This window comes from Hylobates moloch, unplaced genomic scaffold, assembly GCF_009828535.3.
Source record: "Hylobates moloch isolate HMO894 unplaced genomic scaffold, HMol_V3 SCAFFOLD_16, whole genome shotgun sequence".
Taxonomy (NCBI): Eukaryota; Metazoa; Chordata; class Mammalia; order Primates; family Hylobatidae; genus Hylobates; species Hylobates moloch.
In genome coordinates this window covers 5,023,189-5,049,136 of record NW_026652291.1, presented here as the reverse complement: position 1 = coordinate 5,049,136, position 25,948 = coordinate 5,023,189, and the positions used below count along the sequence as shown (strand labels likewise).

The 25,948-nt window shown below is 60.9% G+C and overlaps 1 protein-coding gene across 8 annotated transcripts in view; it reads right to left on the bottom strand.

Moving 5' to 3' along the window:
• Nucleotides 1-5,292: 5,292 nt before the first annotated feature.
• Nucleotides 5,293-25,948, bottom strand: part of BEGAIN (brain enriched guanylate kinase associated) — a 50,190-nt gene continuing 29,534 nt past the window's right edge. For 5 of the 8 annotated variants that reach the window (XM_032179747.2, XM_058429534.1, XM_032179750.2 and 2 more), the window contains 5 exons: nt 14,570-14,731; nt 13,156-13,222; nt 12,009-12,116; nt 8,649-8,732; nt 5,293-7,460 (listed from right to left, as the gene is read on the bottom strand). In XM_032179747.2, coding sequence (XP_032035638.1) covers nt 6,114-7,460; nt 8,649-8,732; nt 12,009-12,116; nt 13,156-13,222; nt 14,570-14,731 — 1,768 coding nt within the window. In that variant the 3' untranslated portion in view covers nt 5,293-6,113. Of the gene's footprint in view, nt 7,461-8,648; nt 8,733-12,008; nt 12,117-13,155; nt 13,223-14,569; nt 14,732-18,366; nt 24,540-25,948 lie in introns of those variants that run through there. The other 3 variants (XM_058429531.1, XM_058429532.1, XM_058429533.1) reach the window with 2 other exon arrangements.

Genomic DNA, 25,948 nt, shown 5'->3' with positions numbered 1-25,948 from the left:
GCTGGGGTTCCTGCTCCCTGCTGGTGCCTGGCCCCGGCACAGAGTGGGCCTTCCACAAGTGACTGCAGGCATGGCCCGGTGACAGGACGTAGGCCTGTGTCCTTCATTGCTGTGTGACTTTGGGCAAGCTGCCTAGCTCCCAGTGCCTCAGTTTCTCCTTCTGTGAAACGAGAACACAGTGCCCATCTCGTGGAGATCAGGAGGCTGGGGCTATGTGTCTCCCGGTAGGGCCTGTGTGTCACAGGTGCTCAGGAAGTGGTGCTGGGACTTAGTGTCAGGCTGACCACTTGACGCAGGAGCTGAGCCAGTTTAGGGCAGAGTGCGAATGTGGCTCCCTTCTCAGACCTCGCCTCAGTGGGCCATGGGGTGGTGGGCCTTGCTCCTACCCTTGCTGTCCCTGTCACTCTCTGGGCATTGGCCTTTCCCAGGTTCAATCTCACGGCAGAAGCCACCAGCTGGGGCTGCCGCCCTCATTCATTCCCACTGGAGAAGTCCAGGGAAGGACTCAGATTGGCTGGCTTCTGTCACACGCATGCTCCACACCCAGGCTCCTTGGGCAGGTTTGGTGGGAACTGTGATTTGTAGCAGGGAAAGTAATCTCCTCCCCAAGTGCAGGACCCTCCTACAAGTATTTTCATGAGGGTGTGTCTCCCCAGCTCCGACGTGTTTGTGGAATGAATGGATGCTGCGCGAGTGAACCCAGACACACGGGGGAGGGAAAGCTGCAGTGGTCGGGGTGGAGGGCGGCCCGGGCTTCTCAGGCCGTTTCTCATTTGCCTTTCCCATCCCCACACCTCACTGCCAGCCCCAGACCTTGGAGTCCCGTTGCTCTGCTTCCTGACCCAGTACAAACCCCAGCGGTTTTCCACCTTCCTGATGGTGATTTTGTGATGGAGAACTTCATCGCAGCATTTGCTGATTGTTCCCTACTGTGATATGTTTGTGTTACCACTGATTTAACATGTGCATCAGTCACAGATGACACCGTGTCAGGCTTCCGAGGGCTGGGATATAGCTGTTGAAAGGCTTCCTGTCTACCTGGGCTCCTGGCCCCGCACCTGTGCTGGGCACACATCACTGCCTGCCACCTGTGGGACTCGGAGCCAGGAGACCAGCTCACGTCCCAGGGCCATTTCCAGCTGGTCTGAGGCCTTTGCAGGGGTCTGGCTTCTCTGAGCCTTGTTTTCTCATCTGTAAAGTGGGCCTGTGGGGATGAGGAGAGAAGAGGCAAAGGAAAGGACTTTGAAGATTGTCACCCAACTTCACTTGGGACAAACGCCATCCACTTCTGTGCACCTGAAGTCCATTTATTTTCCAAGCTGGTGGCCTTGAACCAACCCAAAGCTCTGACCCTTCTGGGGCGGGGGCGGCGGGGCCACCCAGGGCTCCGCAGAAAACCCGCTGTGGTGGTTTCTTAGCTCCACCCTCTGTGGGTTTGATTTCTCAACACAGGCCCCTGTGGGTGCCAGCTGGCTGCCAGCCCCTTCCCTTTTTAGGTCATTTTATTGGGAAGAATGGCAGGTGTGCACCATGCTTTTATCTATTTCTTTTTCCAAACACTTTCTTCCAAAGAACATTCTTAAAGACTGACTTTGATCCTTGGCAAGGTGTCAGGGAGTTCACCGTTTGCAGTTTTAAAATAAGAAAGCTAAATTTAGAAAATGTGGAGCAGGAATGAAAAAGGAGTATGGTCTCTTCCCTCCACCCACCTTCCTGGGGCTGAGTGTTCACCTTCATCCTCTCCTAGAAAATCTGAGATGCCAGATCCGAAGCCATCGTGGAGAAAAACGGCTTCACCTCCAGATGCCGTGCAGGCTGTGTGTGCTGGCTGCACTGCCGCGTGCCGGGCGTGGCCGTGACTCTTTTCTGAGTGCAGCTGATACGTGCAGCTCCTGACAGGGTGTCCATGATCCCCACTGTCCAGCAGAGGAAACTGCTGCCCTGAGGGCAGGGAGCTGTGCCCAAGGCCTTCTGACCCCAAGCCTGTGCTCTTTTTGCACCTGGGATCCCTTCCCAAATGGCCTCCCGTGGGCACCACCTCCACCTCACTTTGGCTGTCTGTACGGTGGGAGACCCAGCTACCTAGAGGGTCCCTGGAAATTGCATTGATGAATGTCCTCAGGCTCCAGCAAGGGAAGCTGGCCAGGGGGCCTAGGTCTTGCCCAAGGTGACACTGTCAACTGGTGGCAGAGCCCAACCCTGCACTGCCCTGCTGAGAGCTGAGGAGAAACATGCATGGATGTGTGGGCAGGTGGTGGATATGCAGACAGGGCTTCCCTGAAGGCAAGGCAGGATCTCAGTGCAGGGAGAGAGCAGGGGTGGAGAGGGAACCCTGTGCCAAGGCCAGCTGCCTGGGTAGATGGGGACTGTCCGGGACTTCCCGTTCAGCTGTGGGGACAGTCCAAGTGCAGAACGTCGAAGGGCAGATCCAGAGGGAAACTGCCAGCTCCAGAGCTCAGCCCCTTGGGAGCCCCACAGGAGCACTGAACAGTTTCTGGAACTCTCCAGCTGTCACAGATCTGTGCCTTTTCATGGCTCTGTTCCATTTGCCTAAAATACCTGTTGAACGCCTATTCATCCTTCAACACCCAGTGTGATCCTCTCCTCTGACCCCTTTCATTTGTCCTCGTGGGGCAGTGAGGGCCCTCCCCTCTGAGATGCCCACAGGCCCTGTGTTCTGGAAGCCCTGAGCTGAGTGTTACACTGTCTGCCTTCCTCCCCCACCTCTGAGTTCCTTGTGGGCAGGGCCAGGTCCCTGAGGCCAGCATGAGGCTGCCAGCTGACAACAGCACCAGGGAAAGGAGGGGGGCACCGAGACCCAGCGCAAGGGATCCTGCCTATGAGAGGAGAGTCACCAGTCAGAGCCACAGGTGCTCCTGTCTCAGGGCCCTGCTGAGCCAGCTTTGAGCCATGAGAATTGGGGATAGTGAACCAAGGTCCCCCAGCCTCAGTACCACAAGGAGCAGTATCTTGACTGCCGTGCACAGCAGGCAGGCCCCCACCCCGGGAGCGTCAGCCTGACCCTGCCGCTGCGAGCCATGTGGACCCTCTCCTTCCTCTTCTCTCCTGCGCCCGAAGGCTGCCTGGCTCTGCAGCCAAAGTCACCGTCCCTACCCAGTCCTAGGCAGGGACCTAATGGTCCTGGCTGCTCTGGGAACAGGACACCTTGGAGGCCCGGCTGTGGCAGGTGTTGCAGCCCAGGCAGGAGAGCCCTGTGAGGTGTGGAGGCCATCTCGGGGGCTGCAGGCTCTGAGGTGGCAATGTGGGGCCAACACCCTGGGTCTGGTCCCCCAGATCTGGGCCAAGGCTGCCGCCCAGGGCAGGTATGCCTGATTTAGTAGCCCCCAGGAGTGAGACCTGGGCAGGGCCTTTGTCACCTAGAGGTGGGAGAGCCAGGGCGCCCCTCTTTCTGGCCTCAGCTTTTCCACGTCTGGGTGACAGAAATCTCACAGCTGACACTGGGGTGGCTGAAGCTTGGGTTCCCCTCTGGGAATGCCTCTGCCCACCGGGTGCCAGTTGTTTCTCTCTCCCACCCTCAGTGAGCTCAGTGAGGGCTGTAGCCCCTGTTCTGTCCACAGGCCCCAGAGAGGAGAACAGAATCCCAAACCTCTCCAAGCTTCCTCTGGCTCAGGGAGGCTGCTTCCTGGGGCGGCAGCTGTGGCTGGAGAAGACACAGCCTGGCTGGCTCTGGCTTCTTCTGCAGAGGAAGGGGAAGGGCAGGGATGCAGGGAGCCACGGCTGATGCCCACTCTCCTTGGAGTGGTCTGACCAGAGGCAGAGCCACGCTAGAGCTACACACAAAGCCAGGCGTGCCAGGGAACCTCCAGACACGAACCTGGGTGAGGTGCTCCCCACTGGGACATGCCCCCAGGCACCTACAGGGACAGCTATAAAGGCCCTCTTGCGGAGGGGCCTCCATCCTCAGCCTTGAACGCACACATGCACCTCTTCAAGGCCAGGGATGAGCGTGTGTCCAAGATGAGCAGGCATCCAGAGAAACAGAGCCGCCGGAGCGGGAACCACGAGGAGGCCTGCACAGACCACACGGTCCAGTCCCAGACCAGCTTGTGAAATGGTTGTGCCCACTGTGTTGATAGAAATAAGAGACGAGTTGGAAAATCTCTCCAGGGAATGGGAAGCTAAGAAAGTGGCACTGTGGATTTGTAAAACCACCAAGTAGAACCTCCAGAAATGAAAAACATGAATAACTGAAATGAAAACCTCAGTGGCTGTATGTGGCCGCTGAATAGACACAGGAGGGAATTAGTGAGTTGGAAGACAGATGATGCGCAGTGTAGCAGGGAGAGCGCAGCAACCACGGAGGGTGTGGGGAGGGGTGGCAGGGCCCGCTGCAGGCCTGGGTGGCACAGGGTGTGGGGAGGGGCGGCAGGGCCCGCTGCAGGCCTGGGTGGCACAGGGTGTGGGGAGGGGCGGCAGGGCCTGCTGCAGGCCTGTGGTGGCACAGGGTGGGGGAGGAGTGACAGTGCCCGTTGCAGGCCTGGGGTGGCACAGGGTGCGGGGAGGGGTGGTTGGGTCTGTTGCAGGCCTGAGGTGGCACAAGGCATGGTGGGGGGTGACAGGGCCACTGCAGGCCTGAGGTAGCACAGGTCTGAGAAACAAACCCGGAGGGAGAAAACAGAGAGAATGGGCAGAGAAATGTTTTAAAAAAAATAATAGTTGAGAATTTTTCAGAACTGGTGAAGTACACCAATCCACAGATGTGAGATTCCCTGAGGATCCTAAGAAGGATTCCTAAGAAGGAACTCCACACCCAGACACACCTCAGGGAAACCGCAGAAAGCCAAAGTCAAAGAGAAAATCTTAAAGAGCCAGGGAAAAGAAAGCAATTTTTTTTTTCTAACCAATGGAGCGGCTCCTGGACTGACAGCCAGTTCCCAATACCAGCAGGAAGACAGAGCAGAGCGGCAGCATCCCTTGTGCCCGGGAAAAGGCTGCCTGCCAACATTCCATCCACGGCCCCAGTACCTCTCAAGGAGCAGAAGCCAAGTCTGAGACACGAGGATTAGGGGCCAGGAAATCGGTGGGGCAGTGCACAGGAGCATGAGATGAAAGAGCTGTTGTATCCAGTGGGTTGGGAAAAGCAGGAGAATCCACACCCTAGATAGGAACTTGGATGCCAGGGTGGGGACGGGGTGTTATGGGGATGGGGTGTGAAGTGGGGTTAAGGGGCCCAACTTGGCTGCAGAGAGCAAGGCCGGGGAGGGACGGACACCAGGGATCCCAGGTTCCCGAGACCAAAAGGCAGAAGGAGGAGAAACAGTCTAACCCAGATTCTTTCCACCGGTGTCTTTTATTAATGAATGCAAAATACAGTACTAACTGACAGAGCATGCATCAGAGACAAAAGGAATGCAAGCTACAGAAACCAGGAATGGAGGGCCTCATCATGTCTGAGGTAGAGTTAAGACGGTGTCGGGGTGGACCCGGGGGCGGAGATGAGCACCGGCTGCGCTGGGGCATCATCCCGGCCCACCTGGGACTATGGGCCGTGGGAGGGCTCAGGGTGGTGTGGTGGCCACACTGCGATAAATGGATTTTTAAAACACTTCATAGCCCCGAATTTGTTTCAGCTCCCTCTTCGTGGACACAACTTCAGGGTTCCCTTGTCACTGGCTTGCGGGGGTGGTCTCCCCACTTGCAGAGTCTGGTCTCCACAGGACACCGTCCTTCCCTTCCCTTCCAAGGGGCAGGCCCCACGCACCCTCACCCAAAAAATAAAGGAGCTTTGTGTTGAAAACGCCAAGGCAGCCGTCCAGGGAGCTGGAGGCCAAGTGCGTTAAGAAAGACCCTTTTTCTCTATAAAAATAGTTTCGCTTTATAAAAGGGGGGATGCTCCTCTCACATGGGGGAAGGACGTGTGAAAAACGTTCTAAGTGGAGTTCCACGGGGCGGGGCTGGGTGGACACCGTGGTATGGGGGATCCTCCTCTCAGGCCTACAGGGTTGGGGAGGAGAGGAGGTGCGCGGAGAAACAGACTCCTCATTGTTGGCAGGGGCGGGGGAACAGCGAGGGCTGGGGAGAGGTGAGGCCGGCCCCTCTGGGGCACGTGGGCTGGCGGGGAGGGGCCCACGGCCAGGCCTGCACGCAGGCGCTCAGTTGAGCAAGGTTCCGTAGAGCTGGGCCTTGGTGAGGCTGTCCTTGCGGCTCAGCCCCGAGCCACCAGTCCGCGGAAAGGCCTGCTGGGGGCTGAGGCGGGCGGCAGGATGCATTTCCGGGGAGGCCTCCATGGAGCTTGGCTCCAAGGAGTCCCTGGAACCCTGCTCGGGCTCAGGGCTGCTGGCGGCCCCACACAGCTGCACCCCGAGCCTGTCCCCGTCCCCCCCCTCGCTGGGTGCGTAACCGGGCAGTGGGTCAGCCGAGCGGCCGGGACTGAGGCTCAGGTCGCCGCCCGCCCGCAGGAAGCAGGGCTCTGCCAGGTGGCCCTGGGAGAGGTCGTCCCCCTCGGAGAAGCTGTCGGCCTTGTAGCTGGCGTAGAGCGGGCTGGCGCGGCCGTCGGCCTTCTTGCCCGGGCTGCCCCCGGCCCCGCCGTAGTAGCGTTCAGAGAAGCTGCAGGGGGAGGCGCGGCCGGCAGCGCTCACGGGGTAGGAGTAGGCGCCGATGTCCTCCACGCTCAGGGGACGCCACTGGCCCCTCATGTCCTCCCCGGGGAGCCGGGCGGTCCCCGGCTTGGCCCGCAGGCTCCACAGGTTTGGGGGCATCAGGGCCTGCTGGGGACCCGGAGAGGCCGGGAAGCGGAAGGTCTCGGCCGGGTACGGTGACATGGTCCGCCCGAAGCCCGGGGCCACTTCGGCCTCCAGCGGGGCCGCCACCGCGGCAGTGGCCTTGGCAAAGCGAGGGCTGCCCTCGTAGGTGGCGGCAGGTGGCTTGCGGTCGAAGAGCTCGTCGCGGCTGTTCAGGTAGATGGCCTGCTGCGATGCGGTCAGCGTGCTGGCCTGCGCGTGCTCCTTCTCCTCCGAAGTGGCGCTGAAGCTGGAGTAGGAGCTGGACGTGGGCAGTGAGCCCGCGTAGCTGGGGAAGGCCTCGTGCTGGAAGCCCGCCGGGAAGGCCGCCGCCTCGGCCTCCTCCTCCTCCTCTGCCGCGCTGTCAGTGGAGTTCTGGGCCCGCAGGAAGCCCACGTCGGTCACGGGCGCGTCCACGCTAGGCCGCCGGTCTCGCCGCCGCTCCTCTGGGCAGTAGAGGGCTGTGTCACTGCAGTAGATATCTCCCTTGTAGGGGGGCCGCGGGCCTGGTTTCTCCACCCCGTCGCAGAAGGCCAGGTCACGGGCCGAGGCATCGGACAGGCGGGAGGACAGGCTGGCGGGGTCTGGCTTCTCCAGCACCTTGGCAATGACGCAGGTGGGGACACTGTCGGCGTAAGCCGGGTGGCAGAGCGGGGATGGCAGGCTGCAGCCGTGCTTCTCCATGTGCAGGCTCACGCGCTCCTGGAAGTCCGAGGGCAGCTGGAACGGGTGCGAGGAGGGGGACGGCGGGGACAGGGTCACTGTTAGCATGGCCGCCCAGCCCTGGCCCTGAAGCTGAGGACTGATGTTAGCCATGACCGACAGGCAGACAGACGAACGGGGGCCTCCTGGCTTCTCAAATCACACCAAGGGGAGCCTGGATCCAGGATGCTGTACTGAACAAGCTCCCAGGGGTGTGGGTGCTGTGACTGCCTGGGGATCCTGGGTCACCTCTCCCCACCCCACTCTGATTGGGCCCAGGAGAGCCCAGAAGCTGCAGTCGCCTGGAGAAGCCGGAATCCACGTCTGATTCAGGCCCCACTCAAGGCTCCACCCCCCACCCTCACCCCCACCCCATCCATTTTGTGCCCAGCCAGGGGTTGACTTGCTCTCCCAGGCCTGTGGGTTCTATGGGTTCTACTGGGGGCATGACCCACTCCCCAGCCCCCCAGTCATGCTGCTGGAGCGCTCCTGAAGAAGACAGACTCAGAAACAGATGCAACAAAGATTGAGGGCCAGGGCTGAGAGTGCCTGGTGCCATGTGGGGGTGTCCCGCTACTGTTTGATCTATTTTGTGAGTGTCTCAGGCATGGCCCAGGACCAGGGGAAAGGAACACAGGCCCGGCTGGGAGATTGCATGTGAGGGGAGGGTCGGGGGGCGGGGTGCGCAGGGTGCAGCGACCATAGGCGGGCAGGAGTGGGCCGCTGGCCCATCTGCCGTTGGCATCAGACAGGCCTGGTTCTGGGTCCTGGCTCTGCTACCTGCCTGCCATGTGGCCTCAGCCACGCCCTCTTTCCTGAATGTTTTCTTTCTGAAATAGGCACTGTCAGTCATCATGCCCAGCCACAGGCTCCTGTGAAGCTTCACAAAGGTCACTCTGCCGTGTCAGCGCTCAGTGGAAGCCAGGACCTGGAGCAGCCCCCCCAAAGGAAACAGAGGGCAACTGGCAGCCGGGGTGGGCCAAAGGGACTCTGGTGAGGGCCAGGGGCTGCCCGGCTGTGTGAGGTGGGGTGCCTTTGACAGCCCCTCCAATGTCATGACCCCACAGGAGCGAGGGGGACAGAGGAGGCCCTGGCTCAGCCGGCATCTTCCTCCTCAAAGATAGGAAATGGCTTTGGGGTGGCACTGGCACAAAAGGAGCCCGGTGGTCCCGGGGCAGGGCGGGCCTGGCTGCGGGGCCACGTTACCTCAGACACCTTGTGGACCCTGCCGTAGGTCTGGCTGCACTGCAGCAGCTGGGCCGCTAGATTGCAGTCCTTCCTATAGAGCTCCTAAAAGACAAGAGAAGGCGTTCGGCGCCGCTCACCCCAGCCAAGGCCCCGCCGCCCTGACCAGCGCCGAGTGGCCAGCAGGGGCAGGTGGTGTGCACAGGGCCTGCTGTGCGCTCAGCAGGACAGGGACCCACTGCTGGCTCCGCCCTCTCTGGGCTCCACACTCTTGCCTGCAAAATGAGAGCCTCGTTCTGACCTGGAGCTGCCGGAGCATGGAGGGCCCTGCCGCTGCCCTAGGTGGTGCCCTCGGGGCCCTGCCAAGATGGGAACCTCCCACAAGTTGGGGGGCAGTGGTAGAAGAAGGAGCCCCAATGGCCCTGAGCTCCCGGGGGCCCCCCAGGCTCGTAGAGCAGGCCTGGTCTCCCTGTCCCTGTCCCTCGGGCTCCCGGCGTCCTTCCAAAGATGACTGGGTGGGAGTGCCAGGCAGGAATGGGAGGCAGGATGAGCCCCCAACACCTTCCACCCCGCACTTCAGACTTGCTGCTCACAACCCCCTTCCACAGTGTGGCTTGGAAACAGTGTGGCTACAGGGCTGGGCAGGGACCGGGCAGGTGTGTGACCCCAGGCCCAGGCGGGCACTGGCTCAGCCTCCTGAGCTGAAAACAGATGCAAACAGTAGGACTCAAGGGGTGTGGCTTCGCCACTGAAAATCTCTGTTGCATGTGCCTGTGTTTGGGGCTTGCATTCCTGCCCTTCCGGGGTCCCCACTGTGAGGGATCTGACAGCTAGCCCTGGGGCGGCCCAGAGGCCCTGTGACCCACCTGAGCTGCCCTATGGCTGCTCCTGGCGAGGGCTGGCCACAGTCCCAACCCAACCAGCACCAGGCATCCTGCTGTCCAGGGAAGGCTGTCTCTGACACAGGCACCTTTCTGTCCCCGCACCACGGCCCTGGAGCCCCCCGCACTCAAGGCTGGTACCCCCAACTTGGCCTACACAGTGGAGGGAGTCGGAGTCGCCAAGCCCCTCTCCATGCCTCCCTGGGCCTCCTAGGAACAGAACAGCATGGCTGCCTGAGAGCTGAGAACTGACCCCCTGTGTGACCCCAGTCGACCGGCTGCCCCTGGCACCAGAGGGCTGCAGGCACTGCCCAGCCAGCCCAGGTCTGCCACTGAGCCCCACCAGTCACAGCCAGGAGCGGCTGCCACTGGGAAGCCGGTGCCATGCCCATAGCTCCTGGGGCACCTGGCTGTACCCAAGCCCGTGGGCTGTCCATGTCTGAGGTGGCCAGCTCTGGGACAGCTGGGAGCCTTTCCCGAGCAGCTGCAGCTGCTGGCTCGGGGAGGAAATGCTCACGGGACACTCTGGCAGAGTGAACAGGTGGAGGCAAGCACTCTGGCCGCCCAGGGCCCGGGGCTGCTGGAGTCGGAGTCTCGAGGTTGAGTTCTGGCTCTGTCTGCGGGAGACCACCTGGGTCACCTGGGAAACCACTCAAGCCGGCCACGCCTTGGTTTCGTCATGTGCAGCATCCCCGCAGAGAGGCCCCCAGGACTAGTGTCCACTATGTAAGGGGCCTGGCCTTGTCACGTTAAGAAACACCTCCTGTCCCGAGCCCATGTCCTCCTGTCCTCCTGTTAGAGCCACACTCCTTAGAAGGGTGGTCTGTGCCTGGAACCACCACTCCACTCCACCACCGACCTGCAGTTCCCCAAATCCCAGTGCCTCTCCTTGGCCCTCTGACCTGGTCTCTCAGCAGCTGGCAAGCCAGCCGGCCAGGGCATTGACTGCAGCCCCCTTCTCAAGTGGCTGTCGGGCCACCATACTCGCCTGGTGTCCCCCAGCCTACTGGCCACTCCTTCCCAGGCATGCTCGCTGGTCCCTACTCCGTCCTGGGGCCTCCCTGCTTCTCATCTGCATGCTGCCTCGGCAGTCTCTGCCGGCATGCCGGCCTTCACGCTCAACTCCAGACCCAGGCCTCCTGCTGCCCTGGTGACAGCTCCACTCCAAGGGCTCCTGTGCCTCTCCCACCCAGCTCCTGCCCCTTCCCAGCTGTCCTCAGCCAGGAAATGGCAGGCAACTCCTTTTGTTTGGGCTCTGAATCCTGTAGCTGGGTTGGACTCAGCTCTTCTTCTGACAACCCACATTCCTAAATCTTGGTTAGTCCTGTTGATTCTATTTTCAAAACACAACCAGAATCCCAGCCCTCTGCCCAGTTCCACCGTCCCCTGAGCCACCATCATCCTTTGGACTATGGCCCTGGCCTCCTCCTGATCTTCCTGCTCCTGCCGTCGTCCCTACAGCCTGTTCCCAGCACGGCAGCCATGTGAGCCCTGGGAAGCTGCACGTGCAATCACGTTGCTCCTCTGTCTAAGAATCTTCCGTGGCTCCCCACTGCACTCAGAATAAAGCCCAGGTTTCTGAGAGGGGCTTCTACAACATTGCCTCCTATGGTCTTTCTGACCTCAGACCCTGGCTCCCCCTCCCCCGGGCGCTCTTTGGCCCCTTTGGGGGTCCTCCAAGTTAACCAGGTACAGCTACACACCACGGTTGCTTCTGCCTGGAAGCAATGCTTTTCCCACGGATGTCTGCGTGGCTGGCTCCTTCGCTCCCTCAGGTCCTGGCCCAGCAGTCCCTTCCAGAAGCACCCTCTTGAAATCTGCAGGCCCTGCAGCCGGCGACTCCCTGGTACCGTTCTTCGCTTTCTGTTTCTCTACAGCATTTGACACTTCTAACATACCCCAGAGTTTGCCCCACTCAGATGTGAACTCCACGTAGGCAGAGGTGTGTTTTTTTTTTTTTTTTTTTTTGCTTTTGTTGTTCACACCATAATCTTGGAGCCTAGTGGAGTCTGGCAAGGAGTGGACGCTGACTCGGGAATGCAGAGGCAGCTGGCCGGGGTCTGTGGAGGGCAACTGGGCCCATCTCACAGGGTCCCTGAAATTAGGCCCCATGGGCAGCCACACGGCTGTGATGTGACACTGGGACTGGCCAAGGGCAGGAGTCCTGAGTGGCCATGACCCCGCCTTGAGGTCAGGAAGCCTTGCCTTGAATGGGATGATATGGCCCCACATCCCCTAGCTCAAGTCCTTACAACAGAGGGTCTGTTTAAGGACACCCTTGGCGTCTTCAGTGAGGCAGCCCCATCCTTCCCCAACTGCACCAAGTCCTTCTCAAAGCCCTGACCGGCCTGTCCATCCACCTGTACCCTGCACCAGCCCCTTGAGCCTGGGGTGGAAGCAGCTGAGCTCAGGCCCCTTCAGAGTCAGAATAGGACTCCCTGTGCATCCTGGGAAGCCCTCGCCTGGGCCCTTCCATGGGCCAAGTGTGCGCGGCACTCACGTTGTCCTCCGACAGCTTGTCGATGGTCACCTTGGCTTCTAGCAGGTGGCTGTTGAGGGCAACAATCTCGTGGCTCAGCGCACGCTTCTCCTCCTCATAGTGCTGGCCCTGGGGGTGGGACAGTGGGAGGAGGAGACCCGTGGTTGGCTCCTGGCGGGCCAACCCAGTCGCTCGATTGCACCCCGTTTTGTCTCTTGTAGCCATGAATGACAAGACACTTAGAGGGCCAAGGGTGTGGGGTTTATGAACACAGACAGACCCTGGTTCAATTCCTGGGTCCAACACTGCCAAGCCACACAGCCTTGGGGATGTCACTGCCTCTGGGCCTCAGTTTCTCATGTGCAACACAGAGGTGACAGCGTCCTGCCTCAGGAGCTGGGAGTGGGGACGGAGGACAAATGACTTGTGCCTGGCATAGAGCCCAGCCCACCTCACTGGACATATTGGGAAACTGAGGCTCAGAAAGGAAAGGGGCTGTGTCCACGGACCCAGGCAGAGCTAGGCCCAGCCCCCAGGCCTGCCACCCCCCGTCTCTGACAGCACCACAAAGGTGGGCAGGTTGTTGCTTTCAAAACCAAAATGAGCTGGTCACCAAAGTAGAAAGAAAGGAAACCTCTTCATCCTAGAGAGGGAGTGGCACCAGAAACCCACACCCTGTCCCTCTTGGACATGTCCCAGCAGTGCATTCACAGAGAAAATGGCGACCCCACTGAGGTCATCTGCAGGTGGTGTGAGGGTCCCCACAGAGGGGTCCCCATGAGAGGTGGAGCTAGGGCTCAAACCTGCCTCTGGCTCACGCAGGGCCTGAATTCGGCCCCTCTATCCTCCTTGTCCCAGGTCCTTGGACTGGCAGGCTGAGCTGGGGGGCCTGTTCCCAGTTTATGTCCTCCGTCCACAGCCCCTCTTACGCATATCCAGGCCGGAGTGCTTGCACCCTTCTGCTGCTCAGGCAGCACAGGGCAGCCCTGGACCCAAGTACTTCCTTAGCCTGAGAGCACCCACCCCGCTCCACAGGTTCCGTGGAGAAAGGGGTGGGACCAGCAAGAGCTGTGTCCCAGCTCCTGAGTGGCCCAGGGGTGTCAGGTGGGTGGCTCCCCCAGGGAAGGAGGTGTGGGGTGGGGGAGTGGGTGCTGCGTGGTGACCTCACCATGCGGTACAGCTTGTCCTCCAGCTCCTGGTTGATCCTCTGCAGTGCCATGTAGTTGCTCTGAATCCTGGCAGGAGGCAATGGGGTCACTGCCGTGCCAGGCCTGGCCCTCCCACGACCCTTATGGCCGCACAGCCTGCTGAGCAGGGTGGGGCTGAATTTGGACCTCCTGAGCTCACCCCACCAGCCTCACCCTGGTGGAATGTGTGCCCCTCTGTACACAGCAGAAAACATCCCATTAAAGCAAACTTTTGTAGAAGCCTTTCCTAGGCCAGGGCCCAGGACTGTATTTCCCCCTCCACCCCGGGACCCCCTGAAGATGAGAAGGGAAGGCTTGTTATTCACAAAAGACTCTGTCCTATCCGCACGCAGAGTCAGTTTACTCACATTCGACCCACAATTCTTACAAACCTGTTACGGGGTTGACAGTTCAAATGCAAATGAGCAGGGAAGAAACTTAACGCTAACTACGTGATGGGCCCCGGGGTGAGGCTGGAGACATCACAGTGAACAAGACTCGGTTCTGCCGGGAAGGAGGAGTGGAGCTGAGTCTCAGGTGGGAATCAGGTGCTTGGAGATTCCATTGCTGGTGGGAGGGGGCTTGGGGATGGTGTCCAGCCTCAGACAACCTATGTGTCGTGTTATGGCCCCTGTCTTGCCAATAGGGAAACTGAGGTGAAACTTTAATTACTTAAAGCAGTAACTGGCAGGGCCCAGAGCTTTTAACTGAGGTCTGACTGCATCGCCCAAGCTTGGTTTCCACATGAATGGAGGGTGACATTCAAAACACCCAGGAGGTGGGGCTGTTCCGAGAGGGACAAACCCTCTCCCTATGGCAAGTCCTCCCTGGGGGCAACACCAGCCGATTCTCTACAAATATCTAAAACAAATCAAGCCAACAGCAAAGGTTGCATGCTTCTTGCATTTTCCGTTTAAGAAGATGGGAAAGTACGTATTACATTTCAGAAAAACATCCATTTTAAATGTGCACAAGAAAACTGCTTTCAGAAAAGTTCGGTGTTTGAGGGAGTCCGGCACACCTTGATCGACACTTCATTAGCCCGCACGCGCTCAAGGGAATGGTCCCTAAACTGCTTCATCTCCGGGCTAGACACAGCTTTTCCCATCAGGACCCAGGGGACCATGGCTGGGCCCCGGGTGGACCAGTCTGGGTCTGGAGATCTGCCGGGTTCAAATCCTGGCTCAGCTGCTCCAAAGTGTGACTTTGGAGGAAGAGCTTCCCCTCCCAGAACCTCTGGACTCCCCATCTGAGTGGGGTCAACAGCCAGGGTGGGAGGGGAGCACCGCGTGCGGCTTCCTGGGCCTCGCGCCCTGCCCCGCCCCGGCCCTCGCCCCGCCCCGGCCCTCGCCCCGCCCAGCCCCGCCCTGGTCCGGCCCTCGCCCCGCCCCTCACCTGCGCAGCTTCTCCGTGACCTTCTCCAGCTCCTCCTGCGCGCGCCGCAGCTCGATCTCCAGGTAGTGGCGCGTGGAGTCGAACTCGGTCTCGAGCTTCTCGAGCTTGTGTGTGGTGTAGGACAGCCGCTTGCGCAGCTCGCCCTTCTGCTCCTGCAGCGCGCTGCAACGACATGGCGGCGGCGGGCCGGGCCGCGGCGCTGAGCGGGGGAAACTGAGGCCCGCAGGCCAGCCGGGGCGTGCCGCACTAACACGCGAGTACCGGCGCGCTCGCGCGCGCCCACACACACACACACACACACAGCCTCCCGGGCGTCACTGAAGACCACGGCGCCCCAGAGTCAGGGACTCTGACCCTGAGCCAGTCTGGCCTAGGCGGTTCTTCAGACTCCACCAGTGCGCCTCTCACAGGTAAATCCCAGGTGGTGGCTGGAGGAGTCCTTGACCCCAGAACCTGGCCAGTGTGTTGGGGGCGGTTTAAAGGACCCAGGTATAAAGAGCGCCCATCAGCACCCAGGCTGTCTATCACAGAGCTGGCCCTGGGTGGCACAGGTGACTGGGGCCCTCACTCCTGCTCCTCCACAGTGCTAGGGTGGGATCGCAGAGGCCCAGAGTCAGCAGTGCCACGCCCAAGACCAGACCTGCTTTCCCCAAAATGGCTGTGTGGCCCCGGTACTCTGGGTCACTTCTCTGGGCCAGAGAGAGGTTTGGTGGCAATGGCGCATGCCCAGGCAGTGTCCACCACCGTGGCCAGTGAGGCTGCATGCAGCACGGGAAACCTGGCGAAGTCCTGGCCTGCTCAAGTTCCCCTTCCTCCAGGAAGCCTTCCAGAAGCCCAGACAGTTCTTGAGGCTCTATCTTCTTCCCCCAGAATGGGGTCTCCTGGAGGGTAGGACCCAGGATGCAGAGCCCCACATGCTCAGGAAACAGAGACGCACCATGACCCACTCTTCTGAACCGTCTGCCCACAATTCACCTGAACTAAAGCTGTGCAAAGGCAGGAGGACTGTGTGGGGGCCTCCAACAAGGACGGCTCGGAGTTCCCTAAGGCAGGGGCTACACTTCCTGTTGGCTGGGTCAGAGCGGGGTCGCAGCCAGCAGTTCTTTCCTTGCAATGGCTGCACAGCCCAGGGGCTATCTGGGACCAACATCTTTTGGATTGTGTTGCTGTGAGATGGGGGCGGGACAGGACAGAAGTCCCGGGTGTCATGCAGGAAACTTGAGGTGTAGGAGAGGGCCTGGAACCCTGACTCTGCCCAGATGTGCTGTGGGACCTTGGGCAAGAGCCCACGTTCTTGTGACATTCCCGACCCAAACCCAAGTGAGGGGAGTAGAGGGCAGGCAGGAGGCTCCCAGTCCCCCTGGGGCCACCACTGTCCCCCAGCTCCGAGCAGAGGCATCTTCTGCCTGGGCCCCGTGAGTAAACCACATGTGGCGCCACGGGCACACACCCAGCAAGCCTCCAGGAAGCACTCCTGGATTCCTGCCCAGGGCTATATTTTTAAGAACAAATAAAAATAAAGCGTTGCTTACGTTTCTGAGAACCTTAGAGAAGGGCAGGGCGGGTCTTCCCAAGAATCAGTCCCCACAAGAGGATATAGAGTAACAAGCAAAGAGGGAAGCCCTGAGGCAAAGTGCCACAGCTGCCCACGCGGGTCTGCCTCCGGGAGTGCTCTCTGGGACAGTGCTCAGGCCTCCTTCCACCTCCTCCAGGCAGCCTTCCGTGGCCGCCCCACTTCTAGCACTCCATAGCTACAGGTCCCAGGCTGCTTCCGAGCACAGACCTGTCCTCCCCAGGGAGGTGGTGAGCTTCCCGGGGACTCCTATGCCATCCTGGGCTCCCGGGGCAGGCACAAGGGGCTGCGCAGCAGCCCCTGAAGTTGACTGTTCCCGCAGGGGCTCCTGGTGTACCCACAGCCCTCGGGAAGAGGTGAGGGCGTCGTCCCTGAGACCTGCACCCCCAGCTCACTGTGCCCCCTCACCCAGCCCTGCCCCTCCTGGGCACCCTGAGGTCCCTACCCTCGACTCTCAGAGCCAGCAAGTCTGAGACCTCACAGCCAGGAGTAAGACAAAGCCTGCCCCTGCCCCGGGAGCCTGCGGCCCAGAGGGGAGGCAGACAATGAGCTAGGCAGGGATTCTACACGGGGCAAGTGTGGGAGGGGAGGACGAAGGGGCTGTGGGGTGGGCTCGGGGCAGACATCTCACAAGTCAGGCAGCTTCATAGAGCCTCAGTTTACCCCTGGCCTTTGGATGGCCTTCCAGATACAGCAGTCGACTCCCTGTTCCACCAGCCCTTAAATACTGCTCCCCCTCCCCAAGTCCCTCACACCCAACCACCTGCTACACCCAACCAATCTTTGGGCCAGCAGTGCCCCCAGCCCCTGACTCTCGCACCCCTCTCTGCCTCAGTGTCTGCTTGCTGCTGGCACTGGGCCATGGACACGCACCCCGTCCCCAGGTATAGCTGATGCCCCGCACTTGGCCGCCCCAGGGTTCCTGCCACGTCTTTCCCCACCTCTGCTGGTCCGGCGCTCACATCACAGGCCCCTCCCGACCTCGCCCGGGCTGTTTCCTGGGGCCCCAGTTTGCACCTGCACCCCTGCCCTGCATGCTCAGGCCGAATCCACTCCAAGCCAGCTGCACAAGGACCCCTCCCAGGCTTCCATCCGACTCCAGCAGGGTGTGTGTCAGGCTCCATACCCTCACCACGTCCAGCCACCCACCTATGGCCCTCAGGCATCTCCACACCCAACCCGTCCAATGCAGCCACATCCACCACACCCTCACTGCCCTCCATGTTCCCCACCCTGGGGGTGGGCCTGGTGACCCCTCTTTACCCCTCACAGCCCTGTCACTAAGTCCTGGGGGTTCAGCTTCTCACACCTCTGAACGTGTCCCCTCTGCCCGGTCCAGGCTGTGTACCTAGGGTCTGTGGTCGCCCAGACAGTACCTCCTTCCCTGTCCAGTGTCCCCCACACCAGGCAATAACCCGAGCCCTGCCACAGCAGCCTCAGTCTCCACATCTGCAGAACGGGGTGGTGCACCCAAACACGGGGGCAGGGCTGTTGCTGGTCCACATTCTACATAGTAGCACCCTCCACACAGTGGACAGTGTCAGAGGTGGCACTGTGTGGGGTGGGGCCACCAGGCCACTGGGAATCTGGGGGAAACTTCTGGAGGCCTGTGGCTCAGAGGCCTCTGCCCCCTGCCCTGGGTGAAAAGGTGTCCTGGCAAGGGCTGAGATGGGTCAGGGAGTCCCCAGTGTGTGGAAACAGCTCCTTAGCAGACCCACAGGGAGGGGTGTGGTGCCCAGAGCAGCCAGGGCCACGCCCTCCAGGCTGGGGCCACCCTTCCAGGTCTGGGAGCCTGGGGGGGTCCTGCTGGGCTTGCTGCCTCGTGAGTTACACCAGGATCTGGGGCTAACCAGCAGTGCGTGTGTGTGTGCGTGTGTGTGTGCGCCTGCGCACGTGCTTCTTGGCTCCCTCCTTGCCTGTGGGAATTCCCTGGACTGGGGTGAGTGCCCAGCTCCCCTGGCACATGGTGGGGCCTCGAGGGATCTCCCTTCTGCCTTCCACCGAGAGCCCCTTCTGGCCACTTGCAGGGGGTCCAAGCCCAAGGAAGGAGCCCTTGGCTGGGCTGAGGGCTGAGGGCTGTTAGGCTGTGCTGCCGGCCCATGCCTTCACTTTCACCTTCTGGGCCTCTGCATCTGTCTCGGGCAGTTGGACACAGACACGGGACAGATGTCTGGGGACAGACGCAGAGACACCAGGGAGCCAGGGGAGACAACAGGTATGTTACCTGTCCCAGATCGAGGGCGAGGACCTGGCCAGCCGGCCCTGCAGTACTCGGGGCTGCCCGAGGCACAAGGGCACCCAGGGGCTGCGCAGCCTGTGGGCAAAGAGGACAGAGCTGCTCAGAACAGGTCGGGGTGGGCAGGGCTAGGGGCCATGCATGGCCTACCATCAGGGGCACAGCCACAGTCCCTTGGCTGAGACCGAGAGAGATGGGGAGTTGGTCCCCACCCCCTGCCAGGAAAACTTGTCATCTGCAAAATAGCAGGGGTTGGGGATGTGGGTACCAGAGAAGGGGGCCCAGCCTTGCACCTGCCAGCCCTCACTACTCACTCTGAAGGGTCCCAGCTCAGCAGTGGCACCGAGTCCCACCATGGCGGGGTCACTGGTCACTTGCTCGGTGCCTCTTTTGAACATCCTGTCCCATCACTGGGCGGGGGGCGCAGTAGCAGCCCCTGAAGTCAGTTGTCCCCTGCAGGGCGGCAGGTCTACCCTCAGCCCTGCCTCACAGGACACAGGTGGGGTCTGGTCCGTTGTCTCAGCCTCAGAGGGGAGTGGTGGGTGCAAGCTCCCCCTCCCTACTAGCTCTGCATCTGTCGGGTGCCTGCCTGTTGCAGGGCTGGGTTCCTGGCGTGCGGGATTGGTGGGTCAGGAGGAGGCCCTGATGGCTGATGTATGGAGTGTCCTGTAGGCTGTGGGACCTGGCAGATGTTAGGGATCCGGGGTCCACTTCACCTTGCCCTGGGGCCCCTGCTCCCCTGCTCCTGCCTGTGGCCTATGTGGGCTGGACGGATGCGTGTGAGGAAGGACACGGGCCCGCCCCAGCCCTGCTAGGGTGCTGGCCTGCTGGAGGACACAGTGCCCAGATGAGCGCCTGCTTGGTTGTCCCCCTCCTGGGTTCTCTCTGGGGATCAGCTGGAGGGCTCGCAGAGACGCCTGGGCAGCCCTGCTGACCCTGCGCCAAAGCGGGAGATCCAACCTCTGCCTAAAGGGGCTGGTTCCATCAATAAGGCTCTGATGCTGCCCCAGAAATCAGGCTTTCAAAGAGTGCTTCAAGATTCGGGCAGATGGGCACGCTCAGAAAAAGAGCTGTATAATCCCATTGAAAAAATAACTGCATACGGACAGCCACGGACAATAATGCAAGCAAAGAAATGTTAATATAGTTATACCTGGGTGGTGAAATGCTGGATAATTTAACATTTTTCTTTTATACTTTTCTGAATTTGTCATTTTCTACAGTGAGGATGAAAAATCAGAGAAAAAAATTGCTAAAGATCAAATTTTCGTACCCCACCCCAAAAGTCACCATTAGCACCCATGGGTCAGGCCGAGGGGGCAGCAGAGGTCAGGGAAAGCTCTTGGCACTGGCCACGAGCTGCACATTGATCACCGGATTCCCGAGCTGCTCTGCAGAAGTGGGCAGAGGTCTGATGCCCCAGCGCATGGTGGGGAAGGGGAAGTGGGTCGGGGCGGTGGGCTTGGCCTCTGGCTGGACTGGACTTTGGAATTCTGGTCCCAGGTCCACCCTCAGCAAATGACCCCAGTGCTGCTGAGTGAACAGAAAACAGGATGGGATGAGTGCGTTTGCTCGAGGCTGCCAGAAACAACTGCCCTCCCTCCATGGCCCGACCAAGGCCAGCGATTCCCATGAGCGTCCTCCTCCCAGCCCTTGCCAAGGAGACCCCACCCCAACAGGGCCCATCTGCAGGGGGCCTTATGGTAGGCGGGATTACTGGAGAATGAAGGCGCTCAGAGTAGAAAGGCTAGGACCCAGGGGAAACTGAGGCCCAGGGAAGGGGCGGGGCTTGCCTGCAGGTGCAGTGAGTAGGGGGCATGGTTGTGACTTGACCCGGGCTGTGACTCTGGTCTCTCACAGGACATTTACTAAGCACCACTGGTGACCCGCTCTGGTTCTGAGCCAGGTAACAACACTTGGATGGAAATTCTCATTCCCAGCCTGCGGCGTGGGGGACATCCCACCCTAGAGATGAGAAAACTGGGACCCAGAGAAGTTAAGCAACAGGCCCAAGATCACAAAGCAAGCCTCGGTGAGGACGAGGCAAGAACCAGGGCTGTTGGGCCCTGCCGGGGCTGCCGCCCTCCCCTTCCTTGGACTCCCCTTCGAAGGAAAGGTGGGCAGGGGCATGTTGCTGAGAGCCTGGCACAGGAGGGCTGCCCTGCTGAGAGGCCTGCCGAAGTGTTTTGAGAGCAGGGGAGCCATGACCTATGGGACCGCGGAAGGGGGAATGAGCCGCCTCCCACTGGTTTCCTGGCCCGGCTGTCAGCAGAGCCAGCGATGGCCCCAGCGGGAGCCAGTAGAGCACGTGGTCCCTAGGGACAACCTGTCTCAGTGTCACTTCCAGCTGGGTGCACGGAACCACGTTCCTGCTCCTACCAGCAGAAGGACCTGGTGACTGCTGGGCAGACAGATGGACTAGGGGTTGGCCTGGGCTACCGAGGCTGACCTGCCAAGAGTCCTTGCCATGGTGCTCCTCGGCAACCTTTGTGGACATGGGTGTAGTCACGTGGGGAGCAGCTGCCACCTGGGCCCTGTGTGTCTCAGGATGAGATGACCCCAGGAAGCCTGGAGCCCTACAGGAGACTGGGCAGGTTCTGTCTGCGCCTCCAGGGCACACCTCCTCTCAGGACTTGGACCCTGGGGGTGGCACTGTCAACAGACGCCTGTCTTCCTCCCCCAGGGAAGGGCTTGAAGGGGCTGCACAACCAGCTGCAGGTCCTTGACAGGTGGGGAAGGAGAACCGGACGCTCAGGATGCACCAGGCGTGGACCACAAGGTGCACCTGTGTCCCGTTCTCACTGGGAGATGCCCCTCCCGCCGCCTCTCAGCCCTGAGAGGGAGGCCACAATTGCCGCCATCCTACAGACACAGAAAAGCCTGTGGCCACCTGTGGGACCCCGTGATGGCCCCCACCCCATTCCAGGGCAGAAAGAGGAGAGGAAGACGGTGACAGCCAGGTCTGGCCACACCCCAACACCACACTCCTGGCCCCCAGGAAAAATGATGGGACATTTTGCCTCAAGCCAGCCAGGCCTGTTGCTTCTTCTCGCCCCTGCTAAGAGGGACAACTGTCCCCTACAGGCCTTCAGATTTCCCCCAAATGTGGCTGCCCCGACACCCATCCAGACCCTTATCCATGCTGTCCTCTCCCCTGGACATGTCCTCGTCTCCCTTCTGTGTGTCCCCAGGTCCTCTCCTCTCTTGTGAGGCTTTGCTCAGATGCCACCTCTTCCAGGAAGCCTCTCTGGGTTCCCCCTGCTGAAGGTCTCTCTTCCTCTCCAGGTGCCTCCCCTCACCTTGGACTGCCTGTGCTGGACAACCCTCCTGCTGGGATACTGCTTCCCTTCTATGCTGGGCTCTCTGCTGGCCCTGCCTCCAGCAAGGCCACGCCACAAGATAGCCAGAGGGCACTTCCAAACAGGTGGGATGCTCCCTGGCTCCCCACTGCCCTACAAGTCTTGGTGCAGCTGATGGAGTTCAGACAGGGTGACTTCAGTGGAGCAGGTAAGCGTCCACTTAGGGTCAGGGCTGGAGCCCCAGGGCCCTGCCTTTGTCATCCTGCTGTCCTTCCTCCATCACATGAGGCCACCGGGGCATTGCCCTTCTTGCTCCCCTGAAGCCCATGGGGCTCTGCTGGGCTGGGGGAGGACGGTCACATGAGCTCCAGGGCCCCTGGTGTCAGGAGGAAACGCTTTCTAGCTCCATGGTGTGCTGAGGACATGGGAGCCCAGAGCTCAGAGGGCGCTGAGCAGGTTCCTGGAGGCTGCGGGGGAGGCCTGGCTCCCATCCTCCCACTTGACGTCATGACAATGGGGTGGGGCTGGGCTGCGGCTGTCACTGTTGCACAGTCAACCGAGGGCCCGAGAGCCGCTCCCACCCTGTGCCCCTGGCGTGTTGTGGGATCCCGCCACGCCCTGGGCACAGCCTCTGTCTTCCCTCTTCGGTCTTGGTGCTCAGCCTGGCCCCACAGTGTCATGCTCCGGCAACACTAGATTGCTCCTCCTCCCTTCCAGGCTGTAGGCAGCCAGGCTCTCATCTCTGTGACTTTGTCCCCGTGTCCCCTCTGCCAGGATCTCACTCCTCCCTCTGGCTCCAGGTTGACTCCTCTCCACGTAGCACCCGGGGGGGCCTGAAACCCCAGCTCACCCCACCCTGCCCTGGACGAGGCCAATTGCTGCCCCTCACTCCCCACCAGCCCACTCCCCACTAGCCCTGTCCTTGAGTGTTGCAGTGCCAGGTCTCCTGTTCCCACCCTGGCCCCCTAAACTGTAGTTCCCCCCGGATGGCTCATTTCTAGACCCAGCCAGACTATGTTCTACCCTGGCTCAGAGCTCCCCCAACTCCTCTCTGTACCAAGACTAAAAGGCCAGTTCCTCACCCCAAATTCCTGTCCCCAGGGACCCGCCACAGCCCCAGCCTCGCCATTCCTGGCACCCCCCACCTTCCCGCCAGGCACGCTGGCCTTCGGGCTGTGCACATGCCCCTGAGAGCCTGCCTTTGCACCCCTCAGTGCCTAGAGCAGGACCAGGCTGAGCAGGGGGGTCACACACTCACCCTGTCAGCCTCCAGTGAGTTGATATCAGCCCTGGGAGAAGGTCTTTGTCCCCAAAGCTGCTCCGACCTCGCCTGGTCTTTCCCAGCAGAACCTCCAGTTGGCCCCTGGAGGAAGCCCACATCAGACCCTTGGGATGCCTTGGACGGGCCCGGGGCCGAGTCCTCGCAGAGCTGCTTCTGCCCCCCTCCAGGGCCATCTGGGGTCTCCCTGCAGAAGGCCTCGTGCCCCAAGCCTTCCATCAAAGGAGCAGCAACAAGCCCTGTGGGAACCCGGGCTGGGTGGGCAGAATCGCCTCGCCTGGCGGAGCCTCTCCTGTGCCGGTGGCCTGTGTTCCCTGCCCCCATGGCCACCCTCATTCCTCCAGAGCCTCTCTGTCCCCTCCAACTTGCTCCTGCTGCACTGACTGTCCTTTGTGTGGCCTGGAAGCCGACAGCAGACCACTCCCAACAGAAGGTGGGGGGTACCCCAGCCCCTGCCCACCGTGTGCACCCATTCATTTAGTCCTCAGACCCCCGAAAGGGAGGTGCGTATCCCACCCCATTTTCCAGATGAGGAAACTGAGGTTCACAGCGCTCAAGGAACAGGGCCTGTCCGAGGTCACACAGCCCAGCTGGGGTTCCATTCCAGGCCAGCCTCACACTGAGATGCCAGATTTTAATGTGAATAGTAGCGCTTTAGTCATCCTGGTGCGTGTCTCCCGCACAGCAAGACAATTATGACGAGCTGCCGTCTGCCTCCCTGTGTGGCTAGAGGGTCAACCACGGTGGCCCCGGAGTCCAATAGGACAGTCCGTCACTGCTGGCACTGCTCTGGGCTTAGCCGTGCCCGCCCAGGCCTGGGCAATCCCGTGGCTGACCTCTGCAGTGATACTGGGACCCCACCTGCACAGAGAGGACTCTGAATGTCATCACCATGGCCGCTGGCTGTTGTGCAACTGCCCCCGGGGGAAAGACACACGCATGCATGTGCGTGTGTGTGTACGCGGTGTGTAGGCCTATGTGTATGTAGTGAGGGGGGAGACTGTCACGGTGCTGAGCTAGGTCCCTCAGCCAGGAGGGGTGGCCTGGAGAGGAGTGAGCTTCGGTCATCACCAGCTCAATTGGGGCCACCCTGACGGTGTGGACTTGGGCTCAAGGCCTCCCGTCTTGCTCCCCTGCCCTCCCCTGCCCCCTCCTTCACTGGCCACACCTCTCCCTTTGGCTCCTCGACTCCGGGATGACCTGGCTGGCTGCGCCACTGCTCCCTCCTGCCTGGAGACTGGAGTCAGGATGCAGCAGGAAATGTTTCATCTCACCTCATCTTATCAGGCAGCCCGCAGCCCTGCCCCGCTGCCCCCCTCTCTCTGCAGAACCACGTGCTGGGAGCTGGTACACCATGTCCTGGGGAGCCCTCAGAGGGTGGGCAGACCCAGCGCGTGCCCAGGGCCAGGGCAAAGCAGGCCAACCCAGGCAGGGAGATGGGGCGGCTGCAGTCACCCCGGACCTTGGCACAGGCTGACCCCCTGCTCAGAGCATGCCCTCTCTGAACTTTGGTTCACTGTTTACTTCCTCCAGGAAGGGCTCCCTGACCTCCCCCCTGGGTCAGGAGCCCTCTTCTCCATCCTCACCCCAGCACTACAGTGCAAGGGCACGAGGGCTGTCTCCTCCTCATCAGGGCACGAGGGCTGTCTCCTCCTCATCAGGGCACAGGGGCTGTCTCTTCCCGGTCAGGGACCCAGTGCCTGCTGCAGGACTGGAGGTGCCTGGGGAGAGTGCAGCTAGCTCTGAGCTCCCAGCTGCGATTTCAGGAAAGGCCTGCAGGGTGAAGGCCTGGGGACTCTGTCCCCTAGTGAGGGGACAGCTGGGTGTCCAAGGAGGGTGGGTGGGGCAGAGCTGCTTGGGGCAGCAGGCTATGTCCCTGGGCATCCTTCCATGCCTCCTCTCAGCAGGTCACAGTCCACTGCTGTCCCCACTGATCTCCATCCAACCTGGATTTTAGAGGAAGAGCCCAGGCCCTGGGTAGCTGCATGGCTGAAAGCACCACACCCGAGTCAGGGCAGGCCAAAGCCAGGCCCCCAATCCCAGCGTGGGCTCTGCAGGCCTCTTCCAGCCACACCTGAGTCAGGGTGGGCCAAACCCAGGCCCCCAATCCCAGCGTGGGCTCTGCCCGACTCTTCCCAGCCACAGAACCTACAGAGAAGAGATGGTCAGGGAGTGCATTGGCCTCCGGAGCCCAGGACTGGAAGGAGGGATCGGGGCAGGGAATGTGAGACCCTGGCTCTGAGCCTAGTGGGCAGAAACACACAATACATGCTTGCTGAGAGATGACCACCATGGTGGGGGCTGCCCTGCTAGAGGCGGGAGGGGAGTCAGGCCCAGCTCCCAGACCCTCTGTGATGCCCACTGTGCTCCACCCATGGGGACCCCATGCGGTCCCACTTCTGACACCCACTCTCTTTCCAGCTCAGTCCTGAGGATGCCCCTCACTCCATCACTGCCACCAGGGGTTCTCATAGCCCCTCACCGGCCTTGCCCTCACTTGGCAGCCAATGACAGCATTATGGCCTCCTCCCCATCACTCTCCTCATTGTACTAAGGGTACAATCTCTCCATCCACTGGGCTCCTGCACCCACATGGATGGCAGGAGACAGCGGCGGGCGGATGGCCTCGCTCTCCATTCATCCACAGACCGACTCAGGGATCCTAGGCGTGCCTGTGCCATTCCCCCCGACTTTCCTGGAAAGTGACTTCACGCCTTCCCCTCCTGCCTCCCAACTCCCAACACCTCCTCCCCATCCCCACTGAGGCTGATGATCTCGCTTCCTTTTCTTCCCTTTCTGCTGAGAAGTGAAACCATCCAAAGAGAACTTCCCCAGATGTCACCTCCACGTGCCCCACCTACCAGTATCTGCCCCGACACCCAGTGCCACCCGCTGTTATTTACAGACCAGCCAGGCAGCCCTCAGCTGGGCTGGACCGTGGCCACCGGCCTCCCCCAGATGCAGGTGGGGGTCCAGCTAGTCTCCCTCGCGC